General features: G+C 38.6%; 1 protein-coding gene across 2 annotated transcripts in view; it reads right to left on the bottom strand.

Annotated features, from left to right (window-relative positions):
• EPHA7 (EPH receptor A7) overlaps window positions 1-15305 on the bottom strand; it is a 169991-nt gene that overhangs the window by 22555 nt on the left and 132131 nt on the right. For both annotated transcript variants that reach the window (XM_024209196.2, XM_024209195.3), the window contains exons 6-8: window positions 9661-9785; window positions 6390-6558; window positions 639-747 (exon numbers count right to left, since the gene is read on the bottom strand). In XM_024209196.2, coding sequence (XP_024064964.1) covers window positions 639-747; window positions 6390-6558; window positions 9661-9785 — 403 coding nt within the window. The remainder of the gene's footprint in view (window positions 1-638; window positions 748-6389; window positions 6559-9660; window positions 9786-15305) is intronic.

The following is a 15305-nucleotide window of genomic DNA, read 5'->3' as shown; positions in this document are numbered from 1 at the left end:
TAGCAGCCTAACTCCAGCAGGCATTTTAAAAATATCCCAGCTGTAATTCTTTCAATAACAGGTTTTAAAACAAAACACGAACAGTTCCAATCAAAAGGCTTTTGTATCTAATAATTGCTGGGAAGAGTCCTAAAGGCTTAAACAACAAAATTGCAGTCCTCATTAGAAACTTTCTGTGATGCTATGAGCAAAATAGCCTGAAGATTAAAGAGTCTGAAGAAGGAGAGACAAGGATGGTATTTTTGACATGATGCTGCTCTTAAATTTACTTCTCTGCCTCTTGTCCCCAAATGCAAGTGTTATTTGAATGGCTGAATAGGTAAAATGTCAAGTTCTCTATGTGTGAACAATTCAACAGAAATAGCACACTTCAAGGAAAAAGATCAGAGAAGCTGCAAATATTTAGAAGACACCTACTATAAGACAAGAAGAATTTCTTAAACTAACAGAGTTCTTCCAAATGTAAAATAAGTGGGCTAATTTGTCATCCTATAATGGAATTTAGAGCTAAATTGTCCATATTAGATTATACATTGCTTTCGTTTCCATTTACAGATTCTAAGATACAGGCTGGTATAATTCTAAGGACTCTACAACAGTGGGGCCAGAAATGCTGACAGCTAGACAACGTACAGTACCTTCGTCCAATGATGAATCCGAACACCATGAAGACCAGAATGATGGTGCCTGCCACAGCAACCACAGCTATGATAATGACAGGATTCTGCTCACTGGAAACGGCTGTGGCTACAAACAGAGCAAAGAGCTACAGATTAACTCAAAATATACTGTAGAAAGGAACTGCAAAGGTTAAATAAACCCTCATAAATCACAGACAGATCGTTTACCTCTTCTGTAACCTGAAACTTTGTACAGACATTAAATGTTACGATAATGTTGGTCTAAAAGAAAGGCATCTATCCTAAATTCACCAGAAATGTTGGGTGAGTTAATGAGTATCCAGGGGGAACAGAACTTTACAAGTGAGGCTGTTTTAGTTGAAAGCACACAATAACTATTTTCTAGGACTGGACCCAACCTAAAGGAGCCCTATGTGCATCAATTTCTGAATCATCATGTTTTTGTCTCTTGTGGATCATTTTCATTGCTATAATTATCATTACTATTATTTATCATTTGTTTCCAGATGCACCCACTGTGCTAGGTGCTTTCCAAATGCAAGAGAAAACACAATCCTTGCTTCAAAGGACTTACATTCCAAGAAATCTGCACATGATTCCATTTTTTTTTTTACTCAGTGACCCTACTATTGTTAATATATATGTCAGATTAATGTAAACTGAGGATATAAGCACCCTGCTTGAGGAATCTCTATGTTTGAAATGTATGTGGCTTGCTCACCATATATTGAGGGGGCCACATGCTCAGAAAGGGTAAATCAACAGAGCTCTACTGAAGTCAATGGAGCTGTGCTGATTTACACCACTGAGGATCTGGCCCATGAACTTTAGACTCAAGTAACAGATGTCAGGCAACATTGTTGAAAAAAGCATTTTGGAAGTGAGTCATTTGGAGGCAGTGGAGGGATAAGAGCAAGAAAGTGTGGCAATGGCTCATTTAGTACATCTGAGATGGTACTTTTATATGATTAAGACTTTGTACTGTTAACTAAACAAGAACTGCTGGAGCCAGGGCCCTGTGAGTTCCACAGGTCTGGGGCCACTGAAATGACCTCAAAATCAGGTTCCTGTTCCAGAATTCCCATGGAAACAAAACTCAGATATTCTTTGCTCTGTTTGGCAGCAGGTGAGCCAATCAGCATGATTCCTCTGCTTCTTACAGTGGCCAATACCAGTTGCTTCAAAAGAAAGTGCAAGAAACCACTCAGTAGGCAGTTATGGAATAAACTGCCAATAAGTGACCTTTCTTCCTAACCCTCCTAAGTTTGGAAAATGTTTATTCCCTGAACAATGAGGATACAAACCCTTTCCGAACTATATTTTTCAAACTTCCTATCTGATATAACTCTGGAAGATCTCATTATTCATATACATGTCTACTCTTTAATCTGGAGCACAAGAAATGTCTGTTGCACAGTCCAGAGAGGCAACAGGTCCTCCTGGTGGGAGCACTGCTCTGAAACTGAGGAAACCCGGGTTCTATTCCTGGCTCTGCCCTGTTGGGAGACCTTGAGCAAGTCACTTCACCTCTCTGGGCTTCACTTTCCCCACCTGTAAAATGGGGATAATGATACTAACCTGCTTTGTAAAGCACTTTGAGCTCTACCGATAAAAAGCATTAAATAAGGATGAGAAGTTATTAAAGGTAGTCATGGGTAACTATGATTTGGGTCAGCTTTGACAAGCCAAAGGGTTAAAAAGTTATGGAGATGCCTAATGGACTACCTCTGTAGTGGATAATGGGAATATATGAAGATGGACTTAAACTTCTAACCGCCAATTATGGAGTAGTTATTTGCACTAAACTCTCCTTGATTGCCACAGTTATGAAGAGGATAGAGTTTCCTATCAAAGCCCATAATTTTGAAATGCTAATTCTAGACCAAATAGATTTCACTTTGCATGCTTGTGAGATAGGTAACTCATTAAAAACTACAGTTGGATGCCTGGAATATTAAATAATTGATTCTGATCCCAGTTTATCCCCCTCCCTCCCACACACACAGTGGAATCCTGTGTAAGAAGGGTTAAAACAGGCTCCCCACAAAATCTTTCTTTGATACTGAAGTCCTCAAGTGTGTACATCCCCATCTAAGAACAGGCATCCCTGTCTAATGCGCTGTCTGTGGTGAAAGATCCCTCAAACAGTGTGTGGTCTGAAAAAAGCAGGAAGATTGTAGCTCTACTTCACAGATGTCTTCATACAGTCACAAATATTTAGTTCCTTTTTTTCCTATCAAAGTTTTGATTAAAATATCAATATATCCAGTTTTTCAACCAGCTCGCTACTTATTTCTGTTTGAACTCAAGAGTACAATTCAGGAGCACAATATATTCCATATACTTACTGGAATAAATAGTGCCCATGAACCTCTTCAGATCCACTGGCCGTAAGTGATTTAAACCGTCTTTCAAATAAATCCAACAAATCAAAAGACAAAATGATCATTTGAGGGACATCATGTAGATTTATAACACTCCCCAGGGGACTTGTGTCTCTACAAACCAATGAATGTCTTATAATGATTCATATACTTTGATCTGTGACATACAGAATACACATATCTTCCTTTACAGATAATCTTAAACTCCTTTTATACAAATATATACAGCACAGAAATTTGTGTTTGTTTACTATATAAAGGGTCTCCTTCTCCCAGTACTGAAGTGCTGCCATCCAGAATGGAAGATAATATCTGTTTTAGTGAGTACAGCACCACGGTTCACACAGCAATTTGGGATAATAAGTGAAAACACATTTGAAACTCGATGGAAAATTTAGGTGGGCAAAATATATTTATCTGAATTTGGATGCTGAACACCAGGGTTATCACCATCACTATTTCAAAAATGTCATTCATGGGATCTCATCTCTTCAGCCAGATCCAAGAACCAGCTCAAGAAATCATGTGGAAGATGGCACCTCAGCAGTAGAGTGACTAGGGTGACCAGATAGCAAGTGTGAAAAATCAGGGACCCTTTTTTGGGGGGGGGAAGAGGGTATAGTTGCCTATACAGGAAAAAGCCCCTAATATTGGGACGTCCGGTCACCCTGACAGTGGTCCACCACCACTACTACAAAACACTAGTGTGCTTCTCGCTTTGATGGGAGTCACATACAAATTTATCTGCTCAGCTCCCTGAAGCATTGTGAGTTTTCTTGGAGGTCTCCCTTCTAAATGCTACCAAAGCCTCAATTAGATTAAATTATGAAATAGAGTCACAGAGTTTAAAGCCAGAAGGGACCACAAGAACATGTCTGCCCTTCTGTACATCACAGGCCACCAACATCACCCAGCACCCACACACTAAACCCAACAACAGAAATGAAACCAAAGTGCTACAACCCACAGGAGACTAGACTATTCTGTCCACAGGCAGAGAACAGGAGGGACCAAGGGGCACGATGCCCAAGGCCCCAGCAATGGCAGGGAAATGATAAAGTAAGATATACTCAGATATCCTCGCAAGTGTCTCGTACCCACATGCTGCAGAGTAAGGCAACCCCTACCCACCAAGGTCACTGTCAATCTAACCTGGGGAAAATTCCTTCCAGAACCCACATATGGCAAACAGTCAGACCCTGATCATATGAGAAAGAACCTCCCAGCTAAGCACCTGAGAGAAATAATGCTCAGTGCCACTTCAGAGCCCCGCCCCACCCCACTCAATGTCCCTGATGCTTCAGAGAAAGGAGATAAATAAACCCTAAATATATTGTGGGCGAAAAAAATCCCTTGTTGACTGCTGCCGTTGGCTGTCTGAAGCTCTGAAGCATGAGCTATAGGAACATAAGACATAAACCAGAAATGATATGGTAAGGCCAGTAGTACAGATACATGTGACAAAGGAGAATTCAGTGCAAATAACTAACCTAAAATATCCTCCATCCCAGTTTCTGAAAAATGGTATATGGAAGAACATATACGGAAGAGAAGAAAAGAGAGGAGAAGTTGCTTATTCTTGATGAGAGAGACAATTGTGTCCTGCGGCATTCCTCTCAAAGTGAAAACCATTTTTTTTTTAATTGAGGAATGAGGCAGCTTATGAGGTATGTCACAACAGAAAGCTGCCCTGTGACATGCTTTTGCCTATTTCAAATTTCAAAGTTTTGCAGTGCGTACTGGATAACTGTAACTGTATTGTTAGTCTGTCTGAAATTTTTCATTATAAGAGTCAAAAATGGGATACATAAAAAAGCCTGTGGAATATTTACACTATTGTTTTTCCTGGTCTGTCAAATGTTGGCATACATCAGCGGTTCTCAACCTGTGGCCCACTGGCTACATGCAGCCCCATTATCATACAGCTGCGGCTCAGCTCTGCTGCGCGCTAAAGGCCGGCCCCGCATGGCGGGAGGAGTCTGGGGCAGCCAGCCAGCCGGCCTGCCCTGCACAGTGGGAAGGGTCCAGGCTGCTGCTGCTCTGCCACCCGGTTCCTGCGGCATATGCGGCCCCAATGATAAATAAGTGGAGAACCACTGGCATACATACTGGTACTTGTAGATCCTGCCAAAAATGTTTGCTCCTAAAATTATCTATGCTAATCTCAGTGACTATTCTGGTCTACAACATTGACTATAAACATGGAGAACCTCTTCTTGATTGGTCAACCAAAATGAAACAGATTACAGACACTAAATTAGAGACATTGATCATTAGAACTTAAATACCAAGGTGATGGGTGCCTAAAACAGAGAGAATCATAAATAAGGACTAAACATTGAATTTATTTGCCAGAAATCTATTCAAAGCAAAATCTGTCAACAGATTGGCTAAAATGGAAAGAATAGGATGTACTATAATTTGCACGGAACTTCATTTTCACAGTCTTCCGTTATTTCAAACAAATAAAGGTCAGTGGCAAGACTTAACTATGAACTTCCTCTGTCTCATGGTTGTAATACCTAAATACAATTAAAGTCAGGCACTGAATGTGTATCTTGGTACAGGAATTCTTCAAAGCATAAAGGAATACCACATTTAGCATACTAACTCCATGGCCTTTTCACCTTGCAAGCAATCGCAGGCTACATATTTTGGCTGCACATCAGGCTGAGTTGTTTGGCAGAGAGGTCTACCTGAAGCAGATGACCCAAAACAGGGAAACCTTTGTTTTAGAGGCAGCAGAGTTGTGGTCCTGCCAGGTAGGTAGTTCGTGTAAGGGATCTCAATGTTTCTAGAGCTCAGTGACTAACATTTTCAGGCTCCTCGCTCTTCTGCTTCCTCTCCCATCTGGTCCCACAAAACATGGAAGAATTGCTGTAGTTCTGCAGTCCTCAACATATGTAGCTATGTGGTGGTGAAGGGTTAGGAGGAAAAGAAGGCTATGTACTTAGAAAAAAGTAAATGATCTGGCAAAGTGTGAGTAGAGGCACATTCCCTATTATTGGAAAGTCCTGTGGGGTCCTCCCTCTTTCCACCAATCTCCTTTTATGTGGGGAAAGCATAGGGTAGTATTTGGGCCAAACATCCCTTCTCCCTATAGAATGGGGCCATCAGACAGGAGTAGCCCAATAACTTACAATTCTTCCCTGGCTATCTACAGCACTATAATTACTAGTAACTATGGTAAAACACAATAGGCAGCTCATCACCCATACCAAAATACAATGGTAGTAATTCATGTCTTCCCAAAGTATAAGATTTCATAGTACAAACTCCATCCTTTCTAGTTCAGATAACACTATAGTATATTCATTTTTTCAACTAAAAATGTTAATTGCCTTCAAACGTGAATACATTTTACCTGTGGCTTCCTCTAGTGTGGCAACATCTAGTCTGGGACTATAATTTCCATAACCAGCAGCAGTAAAAGCACGAATCTGGAAAACATACACTGTTCCTGGTTTCAAATTATTAATGGAAGCTGAAGTGGACTTGGTTTTTACTGTTGAATAAGTCCTCTCCCTTTGATCCTAGAAACAATAAAACAAAGGATGAAATTATATTTCCAGGTCAGATTTCATTATTGTTGCACATAAGCAACTGACAACTGGTCCTGGCAGTTTATTTCAATTTTCTTTTCTTTTTTCTCCCATATAAAGAATGTAGCACACTCTGTGGAGTATTACAACACAGTGTCATTCATTGAGGGGTTCTTAAAATGACATAAAATTTAAATGGGAAGCACATGCTGTTAGTCATAAAAATCCAGAGATAAAATGATTGGCTTTGTGCCTCACTTCCTCAGATTCTGATGTATGAACAGTTTGATCATCAGTGAACTCCAAAGAAGTTCTCTGTTGTTTGAGGAACAACATTAAAATGGTATCTTAACAATTCAGCTCCTACATTTAATGAAAACAATTTTTCGTATTGTTCCACAGGAAATAGTCTTCATCCTGAACCCCTTATTCAGACAACTACGACTGTCCTCAAAAGAGATAGGAAGCTCTCTTTTTTCATCAGAGCAGTGCTATTTGCTTTCCTTTTTACAGCTTTCTACTGCCCCTTTATTGCCAATAGTAATATATCAACATCAGGGCCAAACACTGAGGTCCTTGACTAGTTATTAACTCAGATTTCACTCAGGCAAATTGACAAATTTTCCATTGCATAAGGTAAAACAGATTAAAAACTGAATAGGGAGTTCAGGATTTGACCTAGAAAAAATTAAAAATAGCAATATCTATACATAATCATTATTTTTTAAAATGCTACGCAAGCTGTATCAGAAACTACAAAACAATTCAGATAGCAACCCATACAAGGCATTTGCTGGACCAAATTCTCTTTCTGTGTAGATATGGGCAACTGTGTTGATTTCAATGGCATTTTGCCCAATTAAACCAGTGGAGAATTCTGTCCACTGTGTTTCAGTGTAACAACAAAGCCCTGGTGTTGAAATATAGCATTTCATATGATGTGTCAGATTTCTTGTATAAGATGTGATAATGCCTTCTCCCATGGTCTGTCCACTCTGTCTTTCGAGTGAGCATGTCAGTTAGTGTAGAAATATTTTTCATATCTTCCCCAAGAGGAAATCAATCATCTATAAGCATGGTTAGGGATGCTGAAATGTATGTGTATGTGGGGGAATGGAGAGAAACGGGGATGTGGAGGAGAAGGAAGCAGAAATACCAGGAAATGGTGAATAGTTCTGTAGCTCTAAGTACTGTAAATGTCAGTAGAACTCCAGAAGTTCAGAGTTTGAGTTCAAATACATAAACTAAGCTTATTTGAACTTTGAAAACCTCTTGAATTTGGGGAAAAAACTGGGCTAGAAATCTCACAAGAACAGACTTACCTGTAAGATTTCAGCCCTAGCCAGAAATCAGAACATTTCAGAACCTCAGAAACTTTTGATATGAGTTTGGTTCTAAAACAAGGTGAATGTTTAGGAAGTTTTATTTTTTAAGTTATCTAACTGTGACTGTTCCTGTAAGCAAGAGTCAGACGCATATTTCAAATTAAAATACATTTGCTTGTACATGCATGTGAGCAGTGTCATTGAATTCAAAAGACTACTCACAGGTACAAAGTTTAGTTTCTGAGTGAATATTTGCAAGATCAGGTCCTTAGTCTTGAATTCTCATTAATCAATTTAATTTTAATTGATGACTGGCAGATATTTCCCTTATAGCAGTAATTTAATACATTTATTGCAAATCTCTTGCACAACTCACTGAAACAACACAAATATATTGAATAAATAATAAAATCATATTCTCATGAGTCTTATTCACAAAAAGCTAAATGTTTTGTGATTTCATCTAGCATTTTCACTGTTTTACAAAGATCAGTGATGATTTTTACAGGCAAGAAACTATTTAGGATATGTAAAAATGGCATTTATTTGCAAAAAATAGCACTATTTAGTATTTGAAAAATATATGAAGACTTGTAATTTATTCCAAGGTAGAATTTCACTATTGTGTGTCTGTGAAAAAATGAATTAACTTGTAGAAACAGTAAAATTTTTATTGCAAGCTAAAAATTGAAGTATGCAGCTCTCTGACAAGTGTTGTAATAAGAGGAATTAAACTAAGTTACTCAGAGTTATGATCATTCAACTATCTACCTTTTACTCTTCTTTCTAACCCAAGTAAAAATAATCAGATACGTATATTTGTGTTATTCAGCACAAAAAACTATATGAGACATTTGATATTGGATACAATCTGGTATGAATTTAACTAATTGTATGTTACCTAGAAACTTGACATACTCAGCTCTGAAATAATTATAATTATTAGCTTGGATATGGAGTTAAAATACATCCTCAACAGTGATCACAAAAGAGCTCCTTCCTTTATTATATCTTAATTCAGCCTTTTTTTAGAAGCCTTTATAGCACTAATTAATATCTTGCATGTATAGAACATTTTTCATTCTGGAGGATTCAAATTTTTTTTTAGAGATTATGGATAAAATCCTGGCCTCACTGATGTCGATGGCAAAAGAACCCTCGTCTTCACTGGGGCCAGGAGTTCATGCTACATATACAAGGATAACTTCACCCACTATGGAAATGCAACCACTTTCTACCAACACACTATTGAGAGCTTTTAGGGGAGCAAGTGAAAGATAATTCATCCAACTGAAATTTCAGGGGAAATGGATCAAGATTTGAGACATCAGGTGTAACATGCCCAACTCTGGAAAAGTGCCATAGGTTATTTTATTACCAAAAATGATCAGGGGCTTTATTTTATGTCTGATCTCAACAGCACATTTCCAACAGCCTAGATGTATTAAAAACAAGGGATAAGAGAGAGAGGAAAGTCACAAGTCTCTTGCAAAAACAAGAGCCCTGCTTATTGTAATCATATAAAAACACGCAAGATAAGCTATCGAGTGGATGTTTTCATTTGTGTAATATACAAATACAATATACAGAACCTATCATGATAATAAATTAATGGGATAGGAAGACGGTTATTAAAAATCAACTACAACCTGAAATGACACAACAGATAATAGTATGGTATAATTACCATGGCATTAAAATTTGCCCACGGAAGAGTGGGATGACATGATGCAAACAGCACATTGCTGTGCATTTCACATGCACTTACTTTCTCGTAATACTTGATTTCATATTCAGTGATGACTCCATTAGGATGTTCTGGTTCCTGCCAGGAAAGCTCCACGCTCCTCTGCAGCACTCTCTCTTTCATTACTTCGCTAACTTGCGAGGGAGCTGTTTGGACGAGATGTGTCAATAAACAATGAGCAAATTTGCTGGATGTCTCAAATCAAACGTCACTACCGATCAGTCCCATGCTGTGCCACTTTCATTAAGGTAAAGGAAAGCACCTTTTCATAGTTCACAATTCAAAAGTTAATGAATATTCAAGCAGAACCTTATTACTGTTCATAAACCATAATAGAAATCTAAATTAAAGTGCAAACAGCAACAAGATAGCATTGTTCAAGCTAGTGCAAAACTGGAATTGATAGGATCAGAATGACAATTAAGCAAATGAATTCTAATTAAGCCAGGAAAGTAGATTTTCAGATTAATCTCCTGTGGTAAATTAAGAGTCCAAATATTTATTACACATGTTTTGACAACACTTATAAAAAAAAGAAAAGAAAAATGAAGAGAAAGAAACAAAAAGACTATCATATTCGGACTGATTTCAAACGGCTGCTTCCAGATCCAGTTCAAACAATTACCAGCAATGTTCTTTTATGACCACATTTTCTTGGTAATGAAATCTACATAGTAAAGATTGCAAACCTGTTTCAATTATAAACCTTTGTTTTCACTCACTCAAAACATTCTGAAACTTTCTTCCTTTTGGGGTGAAATTTTCAAGGCTTAATCTCAGTGCTTTATGAAAGTTTGACAAATTAATTAATACAGTATGTTCTTGCAGAGTGAAGAGGTAAAACAAAACAAAACAAAAACCCCAAACAAGCAAACAAACAAAAATACAAAACCCCATACTCTATGTTTTTCTACTGCACCATTCTTTCGATACACATACTACAAAAACCAGGTGAATTTTAGAACTTGAAGCATGTATGCAAATAGTGTGCCACCACAGTCCCATTTGAAAATATATTGGTCAGGTAATAAAGTGATAATTAAGTTATAAGTGATTGAAAAGGTTTTTGCACAAGTAATTTTGATTTCTCTTACAACAGATCCAAGTTCTGGGTAAAAATAATAATGTATGGGTAATCCTGTCTAATGATACTGAAAGGTGGCAGATTTTCTTATTTATTATTAAGTGGATCTAGTGACGCCATCCCCTTAATGGGTACTTCCAAAGATGTGGAGACAAAAAATTACAATGTGAAATAGAAAACTACCCAAATGTAACCACTTTGCAAATGTCAGTTGTATGACATTTTAGCCCTGTTTGATGTTACTTCTTGTCCTGACAAAAGACAAGATTCCCATGGTATACCAGGCACATCAGAGCTGGATCCTACTACCATTCAAGTCAATGGAAAGGCTCCCATTAACTCTAATGGTGCAGGATCAAGTTCATGTAGAATAAGGCAATTGAGATGGTCTGATCCTCCTCCCACTGAAATCAACGGTGAGATTCCCACTGTTGTTCATGAGAGTTGGATCAGATCCAGAAAATCTATTCAGAGCAATGGATCGATACATACTAGGAGAAATCAAAATTAGAAATAAAATTGATTTTACCTTTGTCAGACACAGGATCCACTGCTCTGGTCAGATGTCATAATTCATGAAAAGTGACCAACTACATATAGAAAGTAATAAAATAGCAAACACCCACAAAAATAGTCACTACCAACAAAGGTAATGGGTGGCTCTGGGGCAAAGAAAAAGAATCACTTTAGTAACCCTTTCAGAAGATGGAAATAGTCTGAGATTTAAAAGATGCAGTAAAGACTATTCAAGTAGTTCTGAAACTAAAAAAATTATGGTTTCCCAGAAGGAATACCTGCACCCTCTTTTTTATGCATAAAATTACATAATATGTAAATTTCACCCCTTCTTTGAATATCACAAATTTTCAACCTGAAATCAAGGCACTTAGAACAGACTGAAGGATCTGAAATCTAGTATTTGCATCCTAAGAAACTAACAACTCAGTTTCGCCATTGTTAGAAAAAGCATATATTGACAACCAGGCTTAAAATGTTACCCACCCACCCAAGATGTTGCATATGCCTGTTAGAATAAGCCCCAAATGGGAATCTAAAATAACTTTGTGAAAGAAGATAAGACTGAGGAAGATGTGGTTAGTGTGCTAACAGGCAGGAAGATCCAACTCCTAAAAAAGGAATTCTGCTTCCATTCACTTGAGTTCGACAGGAATACACATGAATTATGACACGCTTCGAAAGAAGTGAGAACAACAAAGGAGAAAATCACTTCTGAGCATGCTCCTTAGCATCTATTTTTTTTAAGAAGATCCTGATGAAACCCACACCTTTTGTGATATCATAAAGTTTCTCTTCTCTGATAGGAGAAGGGGCTGTTCCATAGGGGAAATGGTAAAATTCTCACGGAAATGCACAAAACTCAAGCCTTAAAAAATGACTGGTTAATATCAGCAACAGGAGAAAATCATCAGTGAAAAAAAATATTGTGGATCCCATGATTTTCTCCTGCATTCTCTGAGATTCTGAAAGTCATAAACCGTTAGTTAGGGGAAAAAAGTTATCCTTGTTTTCAGATATGCAGATAGTGCATCATTTCACACTGCGATGGGTGTATCTCTAGACAACTACTGGGCCTGATCCTACTGATGTCATTGGATTCAGGCTCTATCCATAAGGAACCCAGAGAAGATCTGGGGCCTTTTGCTGCAGCAAATGAGTGAACTCTGCTTTCCTTCACCCAAAGCCTAATTTGAACCTTTTCCATTCCAATATTAAGCATGGGCATTTTTCGTCTCTTAATCTAAAGAATACACAAATTAAACTCTAACATTTATGCTAATTCAAAATTAAATGTTGTACAAATATAACGAAAAAGTCAAAATATGGTCTGCATGGCCAAGTTAATGTTGCTCTAGAAAACTCAATTTCTGCATTTCTAACCTCTTTTTATTTTAATTGTGCATTAGTATATCTTTTAAAATGTAACCTATTTATGTTTCATTAGAGGGCTCAGAGAATCCAGGGAAACAAAGGATTCAAAGCATGCCTGATAATTTTCATTCTAACCTATTATGTCATTAGTCAATATAATCAAAGTTGAAGTCCCTTAACATAGGCTGCTGAACTGATAAAATCTAACTGTATCACACAAACTTCATGGTTTAGTAGAAGCATTCCAAATCCAAGATCTCTCTCTCTCTCAATAACTGCATGCTTGGAGTATTTTCACTCTAATTAGTGGCAAATACTCCTTTGGTAGCTAAGACTCTGGAATGCAGCAAACCAATTTACTCTGTCTAATTTTCTTTGTGATGATTAACTAGTTGTCTTCTTTGTCTAAATGAGTAGCAACAGCATGCTGGCTGAATTTCAGAGGGGACCTTGTGTTCCATGTATCATATTCTATTTCACCCAGTAAAATGTTTTCAGGCTGTTAATTTAAAATTTTAGATGTCCAAAATTGTTAATGTTCATACTTATTCTAATACAATTATACAGTACTAAGGTCATCTGAAATTGTTCCCAATGTTCACTCCCTTTGGTTCTATCTGATTTAATTTTTTCATTCCACTGGTCATCCTATTTATTTTTCTTTTAACCAAGGAAGCAATATGAACTTCTCCCTTTGGGATTAGTTAACCTTGCTTATCTGGGGATATTGGGAAAGTAATGTGTGCCATGCATGGCTCCCACTTAACCTCTGGACAAAGCCTACGACAAAAAAAGGATTATTTCATCTTTTCCTTTAGAGAAAACAAATTAAGGGGAGGAAAATTAGATTATTTTGCAAACCTTCCAAGTTATATTGTAGATGTGCAAAACTAGTTTGAGACGGTGAACCCTATTTCCTGTTAACTGGCAGCCTTATTTTCTCCCAAGACGGATTTGATTTAAAAGCAAAATAAAATACGGGTATGTTCTTTTCCTAGTTAAAGGGAAGACTGTGCTGTGTACTAGTGCTAAGAAAAGCCACAATCAGTAATTCCCTTGGTTCAAAGTTGTTCCCAGATTGGTGTACATGGCCCCAAGACACATTGTAGCTCTGATTGAAGCCCTTGACATAGAGCAGAGGGAGGGGGAAGGGATGTTGGTAAGGGACTGACTAACCAGAGTGTTCTACCCTGGCTATTCTGGGCTGGCAGCAGGGCCGGCTCCAGGCACCAGCTTAACAAGCAGGTGCTTGGGGCGGCCAAGGGAGAGGGGCGGCACCTGCGGCAATTCGGGGGCAGCAGGTCCCTCACTCCCTCCAAGAGCGAAGGACCTGCCGCTGAACTGCCGCCGCCAATCGCGGCTTTTTTTTTTTTTCCCCAATTGCCGCCGCTGATCACGAATGCGGCTTTTTTTCTTTTTTTTTTGTTGCTTGGGGAGGCAGAAATGCTGGAGCCGGCCCTGGCTGGCAGAGCAGTTCACTGGTGCCTCTAGGAAGCCACTGTGAGTTAGAGCAACAATGTGGGCTGTTCCAACTTCGTCTGGGTGCTCGTCCCAGAATTCAACAGGCACAGAGGTGACTTTAAGCCACCTTACCTTGCCTCTTGGGCTGCATTTTCTGAGCTCCTTTTGAGAGGTGCAGCTCAGAATCAGGGCCTCTGTATTTATTTTTTTCCATTACAATTTTTCTCTCTTGTTCTCTATGGTCATTTCCCCCATAGTCTCACTCTCTTAATACATGCGTCTGACGAAGTGGGTATTCATCCACGAAAGCTTATGCTCCAATACATCTGTTAGTCTTAAAGGTGCCACAGGACTCTCTGTTGCTCTCTTAATACTATCTGTTTTGTATTCGAGTTTTCATTGATTCCCCCCCACCACCCCATTTCTGGCCTCTTTCTGATCCTTAAACCCATGCCCAGCCACCTCCCCACAGGGTCTCCTGAAGGACCTGAACATTCATTAATAAACCAATAGAATTTTTTAATTCGCAATGTTTCTGTGAGTTGAAAATTTGTCAAACCATGTTAATCCATCCCTTAAAAAGAACCGGTATAGCTAAAAGATAGTCTAAAAAAAAAAAAAAGAATCATCGTACCTCCAAACAACCCTAAGCAACAAAAACGAACTAGAATTATGGCTACATTGCTACTGTGAGTATTTCTTCATTCCAGTAAACTGGTAACTGCAGAAGGATCCATAGCAAAGCTGCTTGTGGTAGAGACATTTCTGACAGCACTCCCAGTCAGCTAGGAACCTGATGGTAGGGCGGTGTGCTGTGCACTCGTCAACTCCCAGTGCACCATTGCTCCCAAGAGTCACCATTTCTCAGAATCCAGCTAATTATTTTTATGATGTGCTCCATTGGGGAACACATGCTCTTCAGAACACTGTCTGCTATCAACCTTCTTTCTGACGTTCCTCACCTCCCGTTTCCTTCCTTCATGCTGACACAACAACCAGTACATCAAATGCTCACAGCCTACCAGGACTGACAGGTGGATGTCCCTACACATGCTGCAGAAGAAAGCACTGCTAGCATGACAAGTGCTCAGCACACTCCTTCACCGTTTTTTAAGTGCTTCAAATATACCATTCAGCACAAGAAAAAATTGATTTTTCACTGGGTTTCAACATCTTAGCCATAGAGAAATATAACTTTGCTGGGCTTTGCTGATAAAGCCTTCAAGTTATA

Source organism: Terrapene carolina, unplaced genomic scaffold, assembly GCF_002925995.2.
Source record: "Terrapene carolina triunguis isolate 2854851 unplaced genomic scaffold, T_m_triunguis-2.0 Scaffold42, whole genome shotgun sequence".
NCBI lineage: Eukaryota > Metazoa > Chordata > Testudines > Emydidae > Terrapene > Terrapene triunguis.
Note: the sequence above shows the minus strand (reverse complement) of the source record. Positions and strands in the feature narration are given on the sequence as shown.